The sequence below is a fragment of the Triticum aestivum genome, chromosome 1A (assembly GCF_018294505.1).
Source record: "Triticum aestivum cultivar Chinese Spring chromosome 1A, IWGSC CS RefSeq v2.1, whole genome shotgun sequence".
NCBI classification, from domain to species: domain Eukaryota; kingdom Viridiplantae; phylum Streptophyta; class Magnoliopsida; order Poales; family Poaceae; genus Triticum; species Triticum aestivum.
The window spans coordinates 24,732,905-24,751,750 of NC_057794.1; the positions used below are offsets into that span (position 1 = coordinate 24,732,905).

Here is an 18,846-nt window from a genome sequence, read left to right on the forward strand (position 1 = left end):
TTGTTAAGAAACCTTTACTAGGTATCCTTATGAAATGCGACAATCAAATTATGATCGCCCAAGTGAGTAGCTTAAAGGATAACATGAAGTCATCAAGGCATGTATAGAGAATATTGAAGTCAGAAAATGAGAAACTCCGGAGTTACTGCGTTGGATTATATCCAAATATCTAAAAATTGTTGGGGAACGTAGTAATTTTAAAAAAATTCCTACGCACACGCAAGATCATGGTGATGCATAGCAACGAGAGGGAGAGTGTGTCCACGTACCCTCGTAGACCGAAAGCGGAAGCGTTAGCTCAACGCAGTTGATGTAGTCGTACGTCTTCACGATCCGACCGATCAAGTACCCGACGCACGGCACCTCTGAGTTCAGCACACGTTCAGCCCGATGACGTCCCTCGAACTCCGATCCAGCCGAGTGTTGAGGGAGAGTTTCGTCAGCACGACGGCGTGGTGACGATGGTGATGTTCTACTGACGCAGGGCTTCGCCTAAGCACCGCTACAGTATTATCGAGGTGGACTATGGTGGAGGGGGGCACCGCACACGGCTAAAAGATCAAACGATCAATTGTTGTGTCTCTAGGGTGCCCCCTGCCCCCGTATATAAAGGAGCAAGGGGGAAGGTGCGGCCGGCCAGGAGGAGGCGCGCCAGGAGGAGTCCTACTCCCACCGGGAGTAGGACTCCCTCCCTTCCTTGTTGGAGTAGGAGAGGAGAGGGAAGGAGAGAGAGAGGGGGATAAGGAAAGGGGGGGCGCCGCCCCCCTCATTGTCCAATTCGGACTTGGCGGGAGGGGCGGGCGGCTGCCCCTTGGCCGCCTCTCCTCTTCCACCACTTGGGACCATGAGGCCCATTAACCTCCGGGGGGTTCCGGTAACCCCCCGGTACTCCGGTATATATCCGATAACCCCAGGAATCATTCCGGTGTCCGAATATAGTCGTCCAATATATCAATCTTCATGTCTCGACCATGTCGAGACTCCTCGTCATCTCCGTGATCACATCCGGGACTTCGAACAACCTTCGGTACATCAAAACACATAAACTCATAATATAACTGTCATCTTAACGTTAAGCGTGCGGACCCTACGAGTTTGAGAACTATGTAGACATGACCGAGACACGTCTCCGGCCAATAATCAATAGCGGAACCTGGATGCTCATATTGGCTCCCACATATTCTACGAAGATCTTTATCGGTCAGACCGCATAACAACATACGTTGTTCCCTTTGTCATTGGTATGTTACTTGCTCGAGATTCGATCGTCGGTATCTCAATACCTAGTTCAATCTCGTTACCGGCAAGTCTCTTTACTCGTTTTGTAATACATCATCCTGCAACTAACTCATTAGTTGCAATGCTTGCAAGGCTTAAGTGATGTGCATTACCGAGTGGGCCCAGAGATACCTCTCCGACAATCGGAGTGACAAATCCTAATCTCGAAATACGCCAACCCAACAAGTACCTTCGGAGACACCTGTAGAGCACCTTTATAATCACCCAGTTACGTTGTGACATTTGGTAGCACACAAAGTGTTCCTCCGGTAAACGGGAGTTGCATAATCTCATAGTCATAGGAACATGTATAAGTCATGAAGAAAGCAATAGCAACATACTAAATGATCGAGTGCTAAGCTAACGGAATGGGTCATGTCTATCACATCATTCTCCTAATGATGTGATCCCGTTAATCAAATGACAACTCATGTCTATGGCTAGGAAACATAACCATCTTTGATCAACGAGCTAGTCAAGTAGAGGCATACTAGTGACACTCTGTTTGTCTATGTATTCACACAAGTATTATGTTTCCGGTTAATACAATTCTAGCATGAATAATAAACATTTATCATGATATAAGGAAATAAATAATAACTTTATTATTGCCTCTAGGGCATATTTCCTTCAAAAATCTGGTAGATCTATCACGTACTGTGATAGATAATGCATTGAAGGAAGTGGGCATGAGACCCACAATATGAGTTGTTCACAATGGTAAACTACTCTATGTGATAAGAGATCCTGAACTAGAATTGGAAAACACGCTGTTGGTCAACCTAGAGAAGAATATCCTTACTATTGATAATACCACTCCAAGAAGATGAAATACTCTCCTAATCCGCGTGGTAGCTTGATGTTTATCTTAATGTGTTTTGAGTGGCCTATTTTAGCAGAGATGTTGTCCTACAGAATATATTTTGAAGAACACACCTATATGAGTTTGATTGTTAAAAGTCGCAATCTATGAGAGTAGGGTGCTCTCTAGTAAACTCATGAAAGGCCACGTAGTATGACGCATAAGCTCCACCTGCGGGGAAGTCCCACGGTAGCGGCCTACTCCATCGTTCAAGTTGCTTACTAGTGTAGCATAGAGTTCTAGGTGGTAGTTCAACTTAACAATCTCCACTGTAGTACCAGTATATAAACAGTGTTTTGGAACCAAAGGCGGATTTTGTGTGCCTCTGGGATATGGTGATTCGCTTGATTTTGGCCAACCCGATAATCATTTTTAGAATTCCTAATAAATCCTAGAGGCCCACTTAGCCCATTCATGCAAGGCAAGATGTGGGACTAAAGTTTAGTCTCACATTGCTAGTTTAGTAGGAGTTGGACCTTCTTATAAGGGAGGTTATGTCCCCATATGTATGAGCATGAGAAGAAGATAGACATACAGGCTCTCCTTCACTATCCGCCACGCCACGACGTGCGTCGTGTCTAAATTTTTGTCACGCATAACTATATATGAAAGGTCGCATGGGAGCTGCAACATTTTTGTTGTAGTGGAGATTGAATACGAATGTTGCACCCTTCGGCTACTGTTTGTTCGTTTCGTCTCCCATCTCTTTGTTTCACCTCCTGTCACCGTCAGTTCGCCTCCTCCTGTGCATATAAAAGAGAGGCCGCTCCACTCTAGAGAGACACTCCAGAACAACATCTGCCTCATATCACCGAGTTGCAAGCAGTGAGCTACTGCTAGGTTCTTCCCCATCACTACAAGCGGCGTGCACCGCAGGTTGGGACAGTAGGCCTCTGAAACCCCACCACTTCTATTCCTATACGGGAGAAGGGTGATAACGTTTTTGGGGAGCGCTCTGCGCGACTACTGAACTCTTCATCACAGACATTGAGGATCACTTGTCCAATGACCACTTCTTTCCCTACATTGACAACCTCTTTGACAATATGTGAAGGAAATATGCCCTAGAGGAAATAATAAAGTTATTATTTATTTCCTCATATCATGATAAATGTTTATTATTCATGCTAGAATTGTATTAACCGGAAACATAATACATGTGTGAATACATAGACAAACACATTGTCACTAGTATGCCTCTACTTGACTAGCTCGTTGATTAAAGATGGTTATGTTTCCTAGCCATAGACATGAGTCGTCATTTGACGGGATCACATCATTAGGAGAATGATGTGATTGACATGACCCATTCCGTTAGCTTAGCACACGATCGTTTAGTATGTTGATATTGCTTTCTTCATGACTTATACATGTTCCTATGACTATGAGATTATGCAACTCCCGTTGACCGGAGGAACACTTTGTGTGCTACCAAACGTCACAACGTAACTGGGTGATTATAAAGGAGCTCTACAGGTGTCTCCGAAGGTACATGTTGGGTTGGTGTATTTCGAGATTAGGATTTGTCACTCCGATTGTCGGAGAGGTATCTCTGGGCCCTCTCGGTAATGCACATCACTTAAGCCTTGCAAGCATTGCAACTAATGAGTTAGTTGCGGGATGATGTATTACAGAACGAGTAAAGAGACTTGCCGGTAACGAGATTGAACTAGGTATTGAGATACCGACGATCGAATCTCAGGCAAGTAACATACCGATGACAAAGGGAACAACATATGTTGTTATGCTGTCTGACCGATAAAGATCTTCGTAGAATATGTGGGAGCCAATATGAGCATCCAGGTTCCGCTATTGGTTATTGACCGGAAACGTGTCTCGGTCATGTCTACATAGTTCTCGAACCCACAGGGTCCGCACGCTTAATGTTACGATGACAGTTTTATTATGAGTTTATATGTTTTGATGTACCGAAGGTTGTTCGGAGTCCCGGATGTGATCACGGACATGACGAGGAGTCTCGAAATGGTCGAGAAATGAAGATTGATATATTGGAAGCCTATGTTTGGATATCGGAAGTGTTCCGGGTGAAATCGGGATTTTACCGGGGTACCGGGAGGTTACCGGAACCCCCCGGGAACTTAATGGGCCTTAGGGTCCTTGGTGGAAGAGAGGAGAGGAGGCCAGGGCAGGGCCGCGCGCCCCTCCCCCCAAGTCCGAATAGGACAAGGAGAGGGGGGCAGCGCCCCCCCTTTCCTTCCTCCCCTCCACCTCTTCCCCCTCTCTCTCCTAGTCCAACATGGAAAAGGGGGGAGTCCTACTCCCGGTAGGAGTAGGACTCCTCCGGCGCGCCTCTCCCCTAGGTCGGCCGCACCCCCTTGCTCCTTCATATACGGGGGCAGGGGGCACCTCTAGACACAACAATTGATCCTTGAGATCTCTTAGCCGTGTGCGGTGCCCCCCTCCACCATAGTCCACCTCGATAATACTGTAGCGGTGCTTAGGCGAAGCCCTGCGTCGGTAGAACATTATCATCGTCACCACACCATCATGCTGACGAAAATCTCCCTCAACACTCGGCTGGATCGGAGTTCGAGGGACGTCATCGGGCTGAACGTGTGCTGAACTCGGAGGTGCCGTGCGTTCAGTACTTGATCGGTCGGATCGTGAAGACGTACGACTACATCAACCGCGTTGTGCTAACGCTTCCGCTTTCGGTCTATGAGGGTACATGGACAACACTCTCCCCTCTCGTTGCTATGCATCACCATGATCTTGCGTGTGCGTAGGAAAATTTTGAAATTACTACGTTCCCCAACAGTGGCATCCGAGCCTGGTTTTATGCGTAGATGTCATATGCACGAGTAGAACACAAGTGAGTTGTGGGCGATATAAGTCATACTGCTTACCAGCATGTCATACTTTGGTTCGGCGATATTGTGAGATGAAGCGGTCCGGACCGACATTACGCGTACGCTTACGCGAGACTGGTTTCACCGCCACGAGCACTCGTTGCTTAAAGGTGACTGGCGGGTGTCTGTCTCTCTCACTTTAGTTGAACCGATTGTGGCTACGCCCGGTCCTTGCGAAGGTTAAAACAGCACCAACTTGACAAACTATCGTTGTGGTTTTAATGCGTAGGTAAGAACGGTTCTTGCTAAGCCCAGTAGCAGCCACGTAAAACTTGCAACAACAAAGTAGAGGACATCTAACTTGTTTTTGCAGGGCATGTTGTGATGTGATATGGTCAAGACATGATGCTAAAATTTATTGTATGAGATGATCATGTTTTGTAACCAAGTTATCGGCAACTGGCAGGAGCCATATGGTTGTCGCTTTATTGTATGCAATGCAATCGCCCTGTAATGCTTTACTTTATCACTAAGCGGTAGTGATAGTCGTAGAAGCATAAGATTGGCGAGACGACAACGATGCTACGATGGAGATCAAGGTGTCGCGCTAGTGACGATGGTGATCATGACGGTGTTTCGGAGATGGAGATCACAAGCACAAGATGATGATGGCCATATCATATCACTTATATTGATTGCATGTGATGTTTATCTTTTATGCATCTTATCTTGCTTTGATTGACGGTAGCATTATAAGATGATCTCTCACTAAAATATCAAAGTATTAGTGTTCTCCCTGAGTATGCACCGTTGCCAAAGTTCGTCGTGCCCAGACACCACATGATAATCGAGTGTGATAAGCTCTACGTCCATCTATAACGGGTGCAAGCCACTTTTGCACACGCAGAATACGTAGGTTAAACTTGACGAGCCTAGCATATGCAGATATGGCCTCGGAACACTGAGACCGAAAGGTCGAGCGTGAACCATATAGTAGATATGATCAACATAATGATGTTCACCATTGAAAGCTACTCCATTTCACGTGATGATCGGTTATGGTTTAGTTGATTTGGATCACATGATCACTCAGAGGATTAGAGGGATGTCTATCAAAGTGGGAGTTCTTAAGTAATATGATTAATTGAACTTAAATTAATCATGAACTTAGTACCTGATAGTATTTTGCTTGTCTATGTTGCTTGTAGATAGATGGCCCGTGCTGTTGTTCCGTTGAATTTTAATGCGTTCCTTGAGAAAGCAAAGTTGAAAGATGATGGTAGCAATTACACGGACTGGGTCCGTAACTTGAGGATTATCCTCATTGCTGCACAGAAGAATTACGTCCTGGAAGCACCACTGGGTGCCAGGCCTGCTGCAGGAGCAACACCAGATGTTATGAACGTGTGGCAGAGCAAAGCTGATGACTACTCGATAGTTCAGTGTGCCATGCTTTACGGCTTAGAACCAGGACTTCAACGACGTTTTGAACGTCATGGAGCATACGAGATGTTCCAGGAGTTGAAGTTAATATTTCAAGCAAATGCCCGGATTGAGAGATATGAAGTCTCCAATAAATTCTACAGCTGCAAAATGGAGGAGAATAGTTCTGTCAGTGAGCATATACTCAAAATGTCCGGGTATAATAATCACTTGATTAACTGGGAGTTAATCTTACGGATGATAGGGTCATTGACAGAATTCTCCAATCACTGCCACCAAGATACAAAAGCTTCGTGATGAACTATAACATGCAAGGCATGGAAAAGACGATTCCCGAGCTCTTCGCAATGCTAAAGGCTGCAGAGGTAGAAATCAAGAAGGAGCATCAAGTGTTGGTGGTCAACAAGACCACTAGTTTCAAGAAAAAGGGCAAAGGGAAGAAGAAGGGGAACTTCAAGAAGAACAACAAGCAAGTTGCTGCTCAGGAGAAGAAACCCAAGTCTGGACCTAAGCCTGAAACTGAGTGCTTCTACTGCAAACAGACTGGTCACTGGAAGCGGAACTGCCCCAAGTATTTGGCGGATAAGAAGGATGGCAAGGTGAACAAAGGTATATGTGATATACATGTTATTGATGTGTACCTTACTAATGCTCGCAGTAGCACCTGGGTATTTGATACTGGTTCTGTTGCTAATATTTGCAACTCGAAACAGGGGCTACGGATTAAGCGAAGATTGGCTAAGGACGAGGTGACGATGCGCGTGGGAAATGGTTCCAAAGTCGATGTGATCGCGGTCGGCACGCTACCTCTACATCTACCTTCGGGATTAGTTTTAGACCTAAATAATTGTTATTTGGTGCCAGCGTTGAGAATGAACATTATATCTGGATCTTGTTTGATGCGAGACGGTTATTCATTTAAATCAGAGAATAATGGTTGTTCTATTTATATGAGTAATATCTTTTATGGTCATGCACCCTTGAAGAATGGTCTATTTTTATTGAATCTCGATAGTAGTGATACACATATTCATAATGTTGAAGCCAAAAGATGCAGAGTTGATAATGATAGTGCAACTTATTTGTGGCACTGCCGTTTAGGTCATATCGGTGTAAAACGCATGAAGAAACTCCATACTGATGGACTTTTGGAACCACTTGATTATGAATCACTTGGTACTAGCGAACCGTGCCTCATGGGCAAGATGACTAAAACGACGTTCCCCGGAACTATGGAGAGAGCAACAGATTTGTTGGAAATCATACATACAGATGTATGTGGTCCGATGAATGTTGAGGCTCGTGGCGGATATCATTATTTTCTCACCTTCACAGATGATTTGAGCAGATATGGGTATATCTACTTAATGAAACATAAGTCTGAAACATTTGAAAAGTTCAAAGAATTTCAGAGTGAAGTTGAAAATCATCGTAACAAGAAAATAAAGTTTCTACGATCTGATCGTGGAGGAGAATATTTGAGTTACGAGTTTGGTCTACATTTGAAATAATGCGGAATAGTTTCACAACTCACGCCACCCGGAACACCATAGCATAATGGTGTGTCGGAACGTCGTAATCGTACTTTACTAGATATGGTACGATCTATGATGTCTCTTACTGATTTACCGCTATCGTTTTGGGGTTATGCTTTAGAGACAGCTGCATTCACGTTAAATAGGGCACCATAGAAATCCGTTGAGACGACGCCTTATGAACTATGGTTTGGCAAGAAACCAAAGTTGTCGTTTCTTAAAGTTTGGGGTTGCGATGCTTATGTGAAAAAGCTTCAACCTGATAAGCTCGAACCCAAATCGGAGAAATGTGTCTTCATAGGATACCCAAAAGAGACTGTTGGGTACACCTTCTATCACAGATCCGAAGGCAAGACTTTTGTTGCTAAATTTGGATCCTTTCTAGAGAAGGAGTTTCTCTCGAAAGAAGTGAGTGGGAGGAAAGTAGAACTTGATGAGGTAACTGTACATGCTCCCTTATTGGAAAGTTGTTCATCACAGAAACCGGTTCCTGTGACATCTACACCAATTAGTGAGGAAGTTAATGATGATGATCATGAAACTTCAGATCAAGTTATTGCTGAACCTCGTAGGTCAAACAGAGTAAGATCCGCACCAGAGTGGTACTGTAATCCTGTTCTGGAGGTTATGTTACTAGACCATGACGAACCTACGAACTATGAAGAAGCGATGGTGAGCCCAGATTCCGAAAAATGGCTTGAGGCCATGAAATCTGAGATGGGATCCATGTATGAGAACAAAGTATGGACTTTGGTTGACTTGCCCGATGATCGGCAATCAATTGAGAATAAATGGATCTTCAAGAAGAAGACTGACGCTGACGGTAATATTACTGTCTACAAAGCTCGACTTGTCGCGAAAGGTTTTCGACAAGTTCAAGGAGTTGACTACGATGAGACTTTCTCACCCGTAGCGATGCTTAAGTCTGTCCGAATCATGTTAGCAATTGCCGCATTTTATGATTATGAAATTTGGCAAATGGACGTCAAAACTGCATTCCTGAATGGATTTCTGAAAGAAGAGTTGTATATGATGCAACCAGAAGGTTTTGTCGATCCAAAGGGAGCTAACAAAGTGTGCAAGCTCCAGCGATCCATTTATGGACTGGTGCAAGCCTCTCAGAGTTGGAATAAACTCTTTGATTGTGTGATCAAAGCATTTGGGTTTATACAGACTTTTGGAGAAGCCTGTATTTACAAGAAAGTGAGTGGGAGCTCTGTAGCATTTCTGATATTATATGTGGATGACATATTGCTGATTGGAAATGATATAGAATTTCTGGATAGCATAAAGGGATACTTGAATAAGAGTTTTTCAATGAAAGACCTCGGTGAAGCTGCTTACATATTGGGCATCAAGATCTATAGAGATAGATCAAGACGCTTAGTTGGACTTTCACAAAGCACATACCTTGACAAAGTTTTGAAGAAGTTCAAAATGGATCAAGCAAAGAAAGGGTTCTTGCCTGTGTCACAAGGTGTGAAGTTGAGTAAGACTCAATGCCCGACCAATGCAGAAGATAGAGAGAAGATGAAAGATGTTCCCTATGCTTCAGCCATAGGCTCTATCATGTATGCAATGCTGTGTACCAGACCTGATGTGTGCCTTGCTATAAGTCTAGCAGGGAGGTACCAAAGTAATCCAGGAGTGGATCACTGGACAGCGGTCAAGAACATCCTGAAATACCTGAAAAGGACGAAGGATATGTTTCTCGTATATGGAGGTGACAAAGAGCTCATTGTAAATGGTTACGTTGATGCGAGCTTTGACACTGATCCGGACGATTCTAAATCACCAACCGGATACGTGTTTACATTGAATGGTGGAGCTGTCAGTTGGTGCAGTTCAAAACAAAGCGTCGTGGCGGGATCTACGTGTGAAGCGGAGTACATAGCTGCTTCGGAAGCAGCAAATGAAGGAGTCTGGATGAAGGAGTTCATATTCGATCTAGGTGTCATACCTAGTGCATCGGGTCCAATGAAAATCTTTTTGTGACAATACTGGTGCAATTGCCTTAGCAAAGGAATCCAGATTTCACAAGAGAACCAAGCACATCAAAAGACGCTTCAATTCCATCCGGGATCTAGTCCAGGTGGGAGACATAGAAATTTGCAAGATACATACGGATCTGAATGTTGCAGACCCGTTGACTAAGCCTCTTCCACGAGCAAAACATGATTAGCACCAAGGCTCCATGGGTGTTAGAATCATTACTGTGTAATCTAGATGATTACCTCCAGTGCAAGTGGGAGACTGAAGGAAATATGCCCTAGAGGCAATAATAAAGTTATAATTTATTTCCTCATATCATGATAAATGTTTATTATTCATGCTAGAATTGTATTAACCGGAAACATAATACATGTGTGAATACATAGACAAACACATTGTCACTAGTATGCCTCTACTTGACTAGCTCGTTGATTAAAGATGGTTATGTTTCCTAGCCATAGACATGAGTTGTCATTTGATTAACGGGATCACATCATTAGGAGAATGATGTGATTGACATGACCCATTCCGTTAGCTTAGCACACGATCATTTAGTATGTTGTTATTGCTTTCTTCATGACTTATACATGTTCCTATGACTATGAGATTATGCAACTCCCGTTTACCGGAGGAACACTTTGTGTGCTACCAAACATCACAACGTAACTGGGTGATTATAAAGGAGCTCTACAGGTGTCTCTGAAGGTACATGTTGGGTTGGCGTATTTCGAGATTAGGATTTGTCACTCCGATTGTCGGAGAGGTATCTCTGGGCCCTCTCGGTAATGCACATCACTTAAGCCTTGCAAGCATTGCAACTAATGAGTTAGTTGCGGGATGATGTATTACAGAACGAGTAAAGAGACTTGCCAGTAACGAGATTGAACTAGGTATTGAGATACCGACGATCGAATCTCGGGCAAGTAACATACCGATGATAAAGGAACAACGTATGTTGTTATGCGGTCTGACCGATAAAGATCTTCGTAGAAAATGCGGGAGCCAATATGAGCATCCAGGTTCCGCTATTGGTTATTGACCGGAAACGTGTCTCGGTCATGTCTACATAGTTCTCGAACCCGTAGGGTCCGCACGCTTAACGTTACGATGACAATTTTATTATGAGTTTATATGTTTTGATGTACCGAAGTTTGTTTGGAGTCCTGGATGTGATCACGGACATGACGAGGAGTCTCGAAATGGTCGAGACATGAAGATTGATATATTGGAAGCCTATGTTTGGATATCAGAAGTGTTCCGGGTGAAATCGGGATTTTACCGGAGTACCGGGAGGTTACCGGAACCCCCCGGGAACTTAATGGGCCTTAGTGGGCCTTGGTGGAAGAGAGGAGAGGAGGCCAGGGCAGGGCCGCGTGCCCCTCCCCCCCCCCAGTCCGAATAGGACAAGGCGAGGGGGGCGCCGCCCCCCCTTTCCTTCCTCCCCTCCACCTCTTCCCCCTCTCTCTCCTAGTCCAACATGGAAAAGGGGGGGAGTCCTACCGGGAGTACCGGGAGTAGGACTCCTCCGGCGCGCCTCTCCCCTAGGCCGGCCGCACCCCCCTTGCTCCTTTATATACGGGGGCAGGGGGGCACCTCTAGACACAACAATTGATCCTTGAGATCTCTTAGCCGTGTGCGGTGCCCCCCTCCACCATAGTCCACCTCGATAATACTGTAGCGGTGCTTAGGTGAAGCCCTGCGTCGGTAGAACATCATCATCGTCACCACGCCGTCGTGCTGACGAAACTCTCCCTCAACACTCGGCTGGATCGGAGTTCGAGGGATGTCATCGGGCTGAACGTGTGCTGAACTCGGAGGTGTCGTGCGTTCGGTACTTGATCGGTCGGATCGTGAAGACGTATGACTACATCAACCGCGTTGTGCTAACGCTTCCGCTTTCGGTCTACGAGGGTACGTGGACAACACTCTCCCCTCTCGTTGCTATGCATCACCATGATTTTGCGTGTGCGTAGGAAAATTTTGAAATTACTACGTTCCCCAAGAACATGGGCGACAACATCAACACCAACATGAACGGTCACTCTGTTGCATTCAAGATTATGGTGGAGTTTCTTGTTCTAGCTCTTGTTTTGGACATGTTCTGTTCAAATTGACAACTTCAGAAGCTATTCGCATACTATTTATTAGACTGCACGACTTGTTCTATCTCTGTCTTTATAGTCATGTTTTATCTACTATTTCTATGGATTAAATCATTTTATAAATTGCTCATATTTTCAAGAGCATCTGGGATCTAGACTGGCCCCACATATCAACACTAGTTTTTTTGATGCGGTTCCTAGAATGGGTGCCCAAAAGAAGGTGCATCTTGTTGATATAAGTAATCTGTCATTTCTATTAAGTTTGGATGTCACACAAATGAGCAAACTTTCCATTCACTACAAAAACACTCCCAAGGAATGCTAAAAAATTGTGATGTTGTACAAGGAGTTGCCATGTGGTAAACTAAAAATTGCCATGCTCAAGATTTGCCATGCTGCCTGAATGAAATCGTCATGCTACATCAACAGGAAAGGATGAGAATTGCCATGCTCTAAAAACAAAATCATCATTCACGAATGTGTTCGCTCAGATTGACATCCTGAGCAAACCAATTAGTGGCATCATCTCATAATTCTCTCAAAGGATGTGTTTGCAGCAATCACTTTAGGATTCGTGCGCGGGACCTGACCTGCATGAGGTCGTTTGCTCAGAATCCTTAAAAATCTGATGCCAGCCTTTTAACATTCAGGTAAAAGAAAGATAGCAGCAACAGAAAACTGCTTGGCAAATGCATCAAGTACAAATGGGCAGAAAAATTGTATGATGCCTACCAAAATAGTGAAAGTTAACATCATGTCACTTCAACATAAACTAACATTTAAACAGAATGCAAACCCAGAAGCAACCATGTAATACTGGTCTCAGGGCGTGTAGCATCATCCTTTTAACTTTTTATAGTTAGACAATTCTCGAGCGACCGTCCTATGTCATGCTGAGGCTGGAAAAGGGATGCTAGTTAATATAAGAACAATGTATTGACTGTTTAGGAAAATTAAGCGCCATCATTCAAGATGAACTTATCTGCTTGCACTTGTATAATTTATTCACTGAAACCTTCAATAATCACCTGCACGAGTAAAGGTGGGTTTAGATGTTTCCAAATTCAGTTCAGCATGTTCAATGAGAAAATTAATTTCAGAAAAGACACATCAACACTGCTAAGCATCAAAGTTTGCTTTGAAGCATCAAATCGGTATTATTTTTTACGGGCAATAGTAGGTGCTCTGCTTTTTCATTGAAGGACGGAGGGGGGATGCAACATGATATACAAAACTCAGCCAGCCATGGCGTTTTGTTGGACATGGTGGTGTGTTATATACTGAATTTGTTGGCTTAATTTTTTTGGCATAATTAAAGTAGATTAGTGCACTTGGCGTTTTGTTGGACATGTATTAGGCGGAAATATGAACACATGTCACTGTTAAAGGACTTTTCTACCATATTTATCTATGGTCTGTATTGATTGCTCATGGTCACTTCTGTGTTATCTAAATATCCTCAAAATTAAAATATTTGCAAGATGGCTTTGCATACGCCAAGTGCACATTGTATTTGTATTGTATTGTATTGTATTATTGTATATAATACATAATAACTTACTTCGCTACATCATTACTTATAAGTCATCAAGTCAAGTTACTTAATAACAATAATATAAAGTGCACCACATCATTACATCACAATAAACTTAGTTCACTGCATCATTACACCACGATATTTAACCCAGTCCACTACATCTACTTATCCATTGCATCACGGGAAACGCTCCGGGTCATACTTCTGATATGGAGAAAACGTCAGACCGATCGTGCGCCGTTCATTCGTGTTTCATCCCACGGTCATTACCTCTCAAAGAAATCTCATTCAATGCACCCCTCTCCCATTATTTTTTCCCAAATCTGTTGCCTGTTCCGCTCTCCCCTAATTAAGCGCCTACTCCTAATCCACTCACCATGGAGCTCACGATTCCACCGGCTCGCCCTGATCTATCACCCATCACCATGCCAGATCCGATCCATTCCATCGCCCCACTCCTCGACGCGGCCTCCGTTCCACCTTAGCAGCACATCTCCCCTCAGCAGGCTGCCGTTTGGATCATTCGGCTACCGGAGTACCAGCAGGGTAGCAGGCAACAGCTGCCGCAGGCGCCGAGGTGGACATGCTTGCGGCAGCTCGACCGCATCATGCCCGAGCGCACCTCGGCACCGGAGGCACTACGTGCGGCAGACTCCACCCAATATTGGCATGCGACCTCAATTTGCATGCCCTAGGTTCAGTTCTTGTACAAACCTGCAAACATTGCTCGCTGCTAGAGCGTGCTTTTTTATTCAAATCATGGTTTATCCCAGTTCAAGTTGATGTAGGGTCACAGACTTCCCACTTGTGTTGGATCATACTTATCACAAATTTTGGCGCCTACATCTTTGCGCCAAGGATGCTAAATTTCGTTTTCAGGTTTCTATGCTTCCACTAGGTCTCGCATGTCTTGTGATTTCAAGATTTTTTCTACAGAGATTCGGTGCTTCATATATACTATCACATATGTGTAGATGAATTGGCAATATAACCATGCTTTTTCAAGTTTGACGTCTTTTTTCCGTTGTAACCACTGCCCCTTCTGTTGTGTTGAACATGATGCTTCCGAATATCAACGATTCATATTTTTCAAACATGCGCTTCCTCGCTGTGTAGAATTTGTGGCATTTCAGCCATGCTTCACTGTGTAGAGAAAGAGCGACGAATCTCACGCCGAAGGACGTCATGCTGCCCCATCGACGGCCGTCCATGGTACCCTTCACCAGCGGCAAAGAGCATTCCACGGCGAGCACCTACTGCATGTTCCTCCTTGGTGTCCTCTTCGCTCCTCGTGGCTGTCGTTTCCACGCCACCGCCTACATGCCAACCCCTATGTTTAATGATGGGTCATGCTAATGAGTGCTTCCATGGTCCGGCCGCGTGTCTCTTGTGCAGTGCCATGGCCATCGAGGTGGACCATGGTGGCATTGTGCCGAGACAAAGCTAACCCTGTGACCATTCATGTATACAGAAGCAAATCCTGATATCACACGAAGCAAATGCTATTTCTGTTGGAAGCATTGTTCGTTGGAACAAACAATCAACAATGTTTCTTTGATATCAATTTATATTCCCGTTCTGGGGCAATATAGATCTGAGCAAATATTTGTAACTTTGGAAGCAGATTATTTTCTCTCTTTGGAATCAGTGTCGATGGAAGCAAAGTACATTTCTTTTCTATGTTGGAAACGAGTTTCAGATGTCTTGGAAGCAATCTCGTTGGACAAGGAAACAAAATATTCTAGGCAGGAAGCAAAATGAAATTGCACCAAGTTCACCACAATTAAAAACATTTTTTCTCATATGGAAGCAAACTGCATGGCCCATATTAGATGTAGCGCTAAAACCCCAGTTAGAATAGCCGAAATTATTGGAAGCAATTATCAAGGATTGTTTCCTAAAAAATGGTGCTTCCATCTGTAAAACAAACTTGCTTCCGTCTATGGGAGCAAGGATATTTTCCTTTTTCATGGAAGCAGTATCTGATGCTTTTGAAACAATGCATTACAGTATTGGACACAAAATCTTATACCCGGGAAGCAAACATCATTAACCATGAAAGCTAATTCATCGATTGATGGAAACACAAATTATTGTGTCAAGATAAAAAAAATCCATGTTGAAGCAACAGTTCCATCGGAAGCAAAACTGAATAATATTGGAAGCAAATATTGCTCTTAAGGAGCAATCTAGATCTCGTAGGATGCCAGATATTATTCTCCTTACCATCCGAAATTGGTTAGCTAAATATATGCAAAGCATCACATTAGTTTCCTAAATATCCAAGCAGTTATTCCGATATTTTCCTTTTTAATTTTGGAAACTGCCCAGCACCCAGCCTGCTGATCTAGCGGCCATACAGGCTTTCATCCAACGGTTAGGTACTGGTCTGATAAAAAGCTAGGATCAGTAGTCTGATTCCTAGTGCTTCCCTTGCATCACTGACTCGTGATATAACTTAGTTCAACTTAGTTTATAAAGGCAGAGGATTACAGCCTAAAGTCCATCAAGGACCAGACGACCCTGAATCCAAACTTTACAGCACCACACCTAATGACCAATTCATCTGCACCAGTGCGGCGCGGTGTTAAATCAAAGGTTCGTTGAGCACAACCACCAGCAGCCTTATTATTAATCTGAAACACCAGCATTCTTTCTAGACAGATAGTAATGACACTTCGCCGGAGTTTGATAACTCCACTTCGATCACTTGTCACCATGCCATCTGTCCTGCTATCATGAATCACAATTGTTTGTTCAGTGGCCAGATTGCGATCTTTATCTGATATGCCAACTATTATATTTCCTTTAAAACGGCCCTCAAGAAGCTTGATTTCAATGGTGCACTCAACTGCTTTGAGAACAGTTGCGAATCTCACTTCCGTGGTGCTGAGCCAGCTCTCAAGGGTTTCCCTTCTAACCACGACATCTTCCTCTCTAGACAGTACTCGGCCATCAATACTTATTAGACCCTTGCTAAATGGCCTGTCTGGAAACACTCCATCTTCCCTGATTTTAAGATCTGTCTCTAGATAGATGAAATCAACCAGCACTAGACCTCGACCTGGGCCGGTTAAAATCAGCATTCCATCCTATGAAAAGAATCACACGAGAGGTTAGAGGATGCTCATCCAAACACTGGTCAAAATGAAGATTAAGCATGCCATAAAAGATGCCCCATTTATATGCAGATGACTATTTGGATCGACAACCACCAGCACTAAGATGACTCTATTTAGATGTACATTAACAGTTAATATTCAAGGCATCTTCAAATAAAACGAAACCCGATTAGAACGAACTTAGAAGGATGTACCTCGTTGACACGCTGGGAATCATCTCTATTGCGGTGAAAGAGATAAATGCACTTGTAGTCAATGCTGTCTCTGGCAATCACACGGCCATAGACATCGACTGGGAAGCCTGCATCTGAGGAGACTATGCTGACGGAGAGGATGTTTGCAGAGTCTTCTAGCCCAAATTCATCTTGGTAGGTACTATCGGTGTATCGCATTGGAGGGACAGACGCTGCAATGAATAAGTAAAATATAAATCAATCAAATTATTTCATCACAAAAAACAGCCCCAGTTTGTGTTTTCCCCATTTCAATCCCACTGAGTTAAGCCATCTAATTTTCCTATTTCACTTCCAGAGTTAACTTCAAGAGAAAGCTATCATCTCACCATGTGTACCAAGTTAATTTCAGGTTTAGCCAAATCCACGGTTCCTGTTGTTAAGTGATACATATGCAGCATAAAAATGAATTCAGACTGGCTGTTCACTGCTATCCATCAATAATGAACATGTCGAGGATTCTCCTAATAGACGATTATACAGGTGAGAGACATCCTACTGTAACGTACTAATTCAGTTTCCAGACATCAGAAATTTAGAAATATTAAACAAGAAAAGAACAAGCAAGGATGAAGACAGAGGCTGCTTACACTCTTCGTCGATGTCAAAGACGGAGAAATCTCTGAGAAAGAACCGGGTGTAGACCTTGCGCCCAGCCTTGGGGTCGTGCTGGATGATGGAGTCCATGACCGCATCGTGTGCCTCGCGTCTCCGTCGGTTCTCCTCCGCCTTCCGCGCCTTCTCCTCTTCCTCCCGCCGGCGCCTCTCCACCTCCTTCTCCTCATCCGCCTCCATCTCCGCCCAGTCCTCCTCGTCAAGGAAGAGAAACTCCATCCAACTCGCCGCCGCCGCCGCCGCCGCCGCAGAGCCAATCGAGCAAACCCTACAGCACCCGCTGTCTGACCCCTTTCCTCTTTATTGGTTCTTTGGGCTGGGCCAAAGGCCCAAGTGGCGTGTCAGGTGTCCAAAAAGAAAAGAAAATTCGTTTGAAGAATACACAAAGTTTATTTTAGTTCAAAAAAAAGTTTATTGTTTTTTCCTTGATGTACTGTATGTAGTTTTTTTTGCAGGGGGAAGGAAGATTTCATTAGCTCAAGGAGGCTTGTCCCCCTTCGAAAGGTTTAGTCCCGATCCCAACCAAACAGCCATACACGGAGAAAATCCTAGACGCGCGGATCTCACGGGACCAACAATGCTAACTAATCTCCCCTCCCCCCCCCCCCCCCCCCCCCTCCCCCCGCGATTTTCAGATCAAAAACCTTCACCTAATCCCAGTCGGTTGAATTCGTAAAAGCCAACCCATGTGTGTAGCATTACTGGTACTACGTTCCATACGCAGCGAGCGCATGACTAACTTTTTTCTATGAATGTCAAATATGAGAAAATGAAATCTCCCTTGATTCATTTGCTACTGATCATGCGTATCTCCTCCACTAGCGCACGTGATTGCGAGTGATCCATTGACCATGATGACAACATCAAGACCGCTTCAGTGCTATCCAACTCCACCATGGTGGGCATGTTGGTACGCTGCAAGACCAACATTAGTCCCTCTCTGCATGCTTCAAGTTTTGCGTGAAGACTGTTATCTCATGTGAACAGTTGCCTGCATGGTGTGAAGATGAGCTTTCCACTCTCATCTCTCAAAACCATGCCACTTCCTGCCGCACTTGTGTACTGTACGTAGGTAGGAACTAAATAAATTCAAAAATATCTGAATTTTTTTGGGAACAAACATTGATGCGTGTTTTACATGCGTGCAAAATTCTAGTGATGAAATAACATCCATGGATGTCTTGGCCATAAAAAATCGGTACTCCAAACTAGCATCAATTTTATTTGTTTTGCCAAGACCTCCACGAGTCTATCGTGAAAATTTACACGCATGTGAAACACACATTAACGTCGATTCCAGAAAAAATAGATTTCTTA

The 18,846-nt window shown here is 44.1% G+C and overlaps 1 protein-coding gene across 1 annotated transcript; it reads right to left on the reverse strand.

Moving 5' to 3' along the window:
• Nucleotides 1–15,949: 15,949 nt before the first annotated feature.
• On the reverse strand, nucleotides 15,950–17,817 carry LOC123187560 (uncharacterized). The gene is made up of 3 exons (XM_044599464.1): nucleotides 17,505–17,817; nucleotides 16,876–17,087; nucleotides 15,950–16,651 (listed from the first exon to the last, which is right to left on the reverse strand). Exons 1-3 carry the CDS (start codon nucleotides 17,746–17,748, stop codon nucleotides 16,049–16,051), a joined length of 1,059 nt encoding a protein of 352 aa, XP_044455399.1. The 5' UTR covers nucleotides 17,749–17,817; the 3' UTR covers nucleotides 15,950–16,048.
• Nucleotides 17,818–18,846: the final 1,029 nt, after the last annotated feature.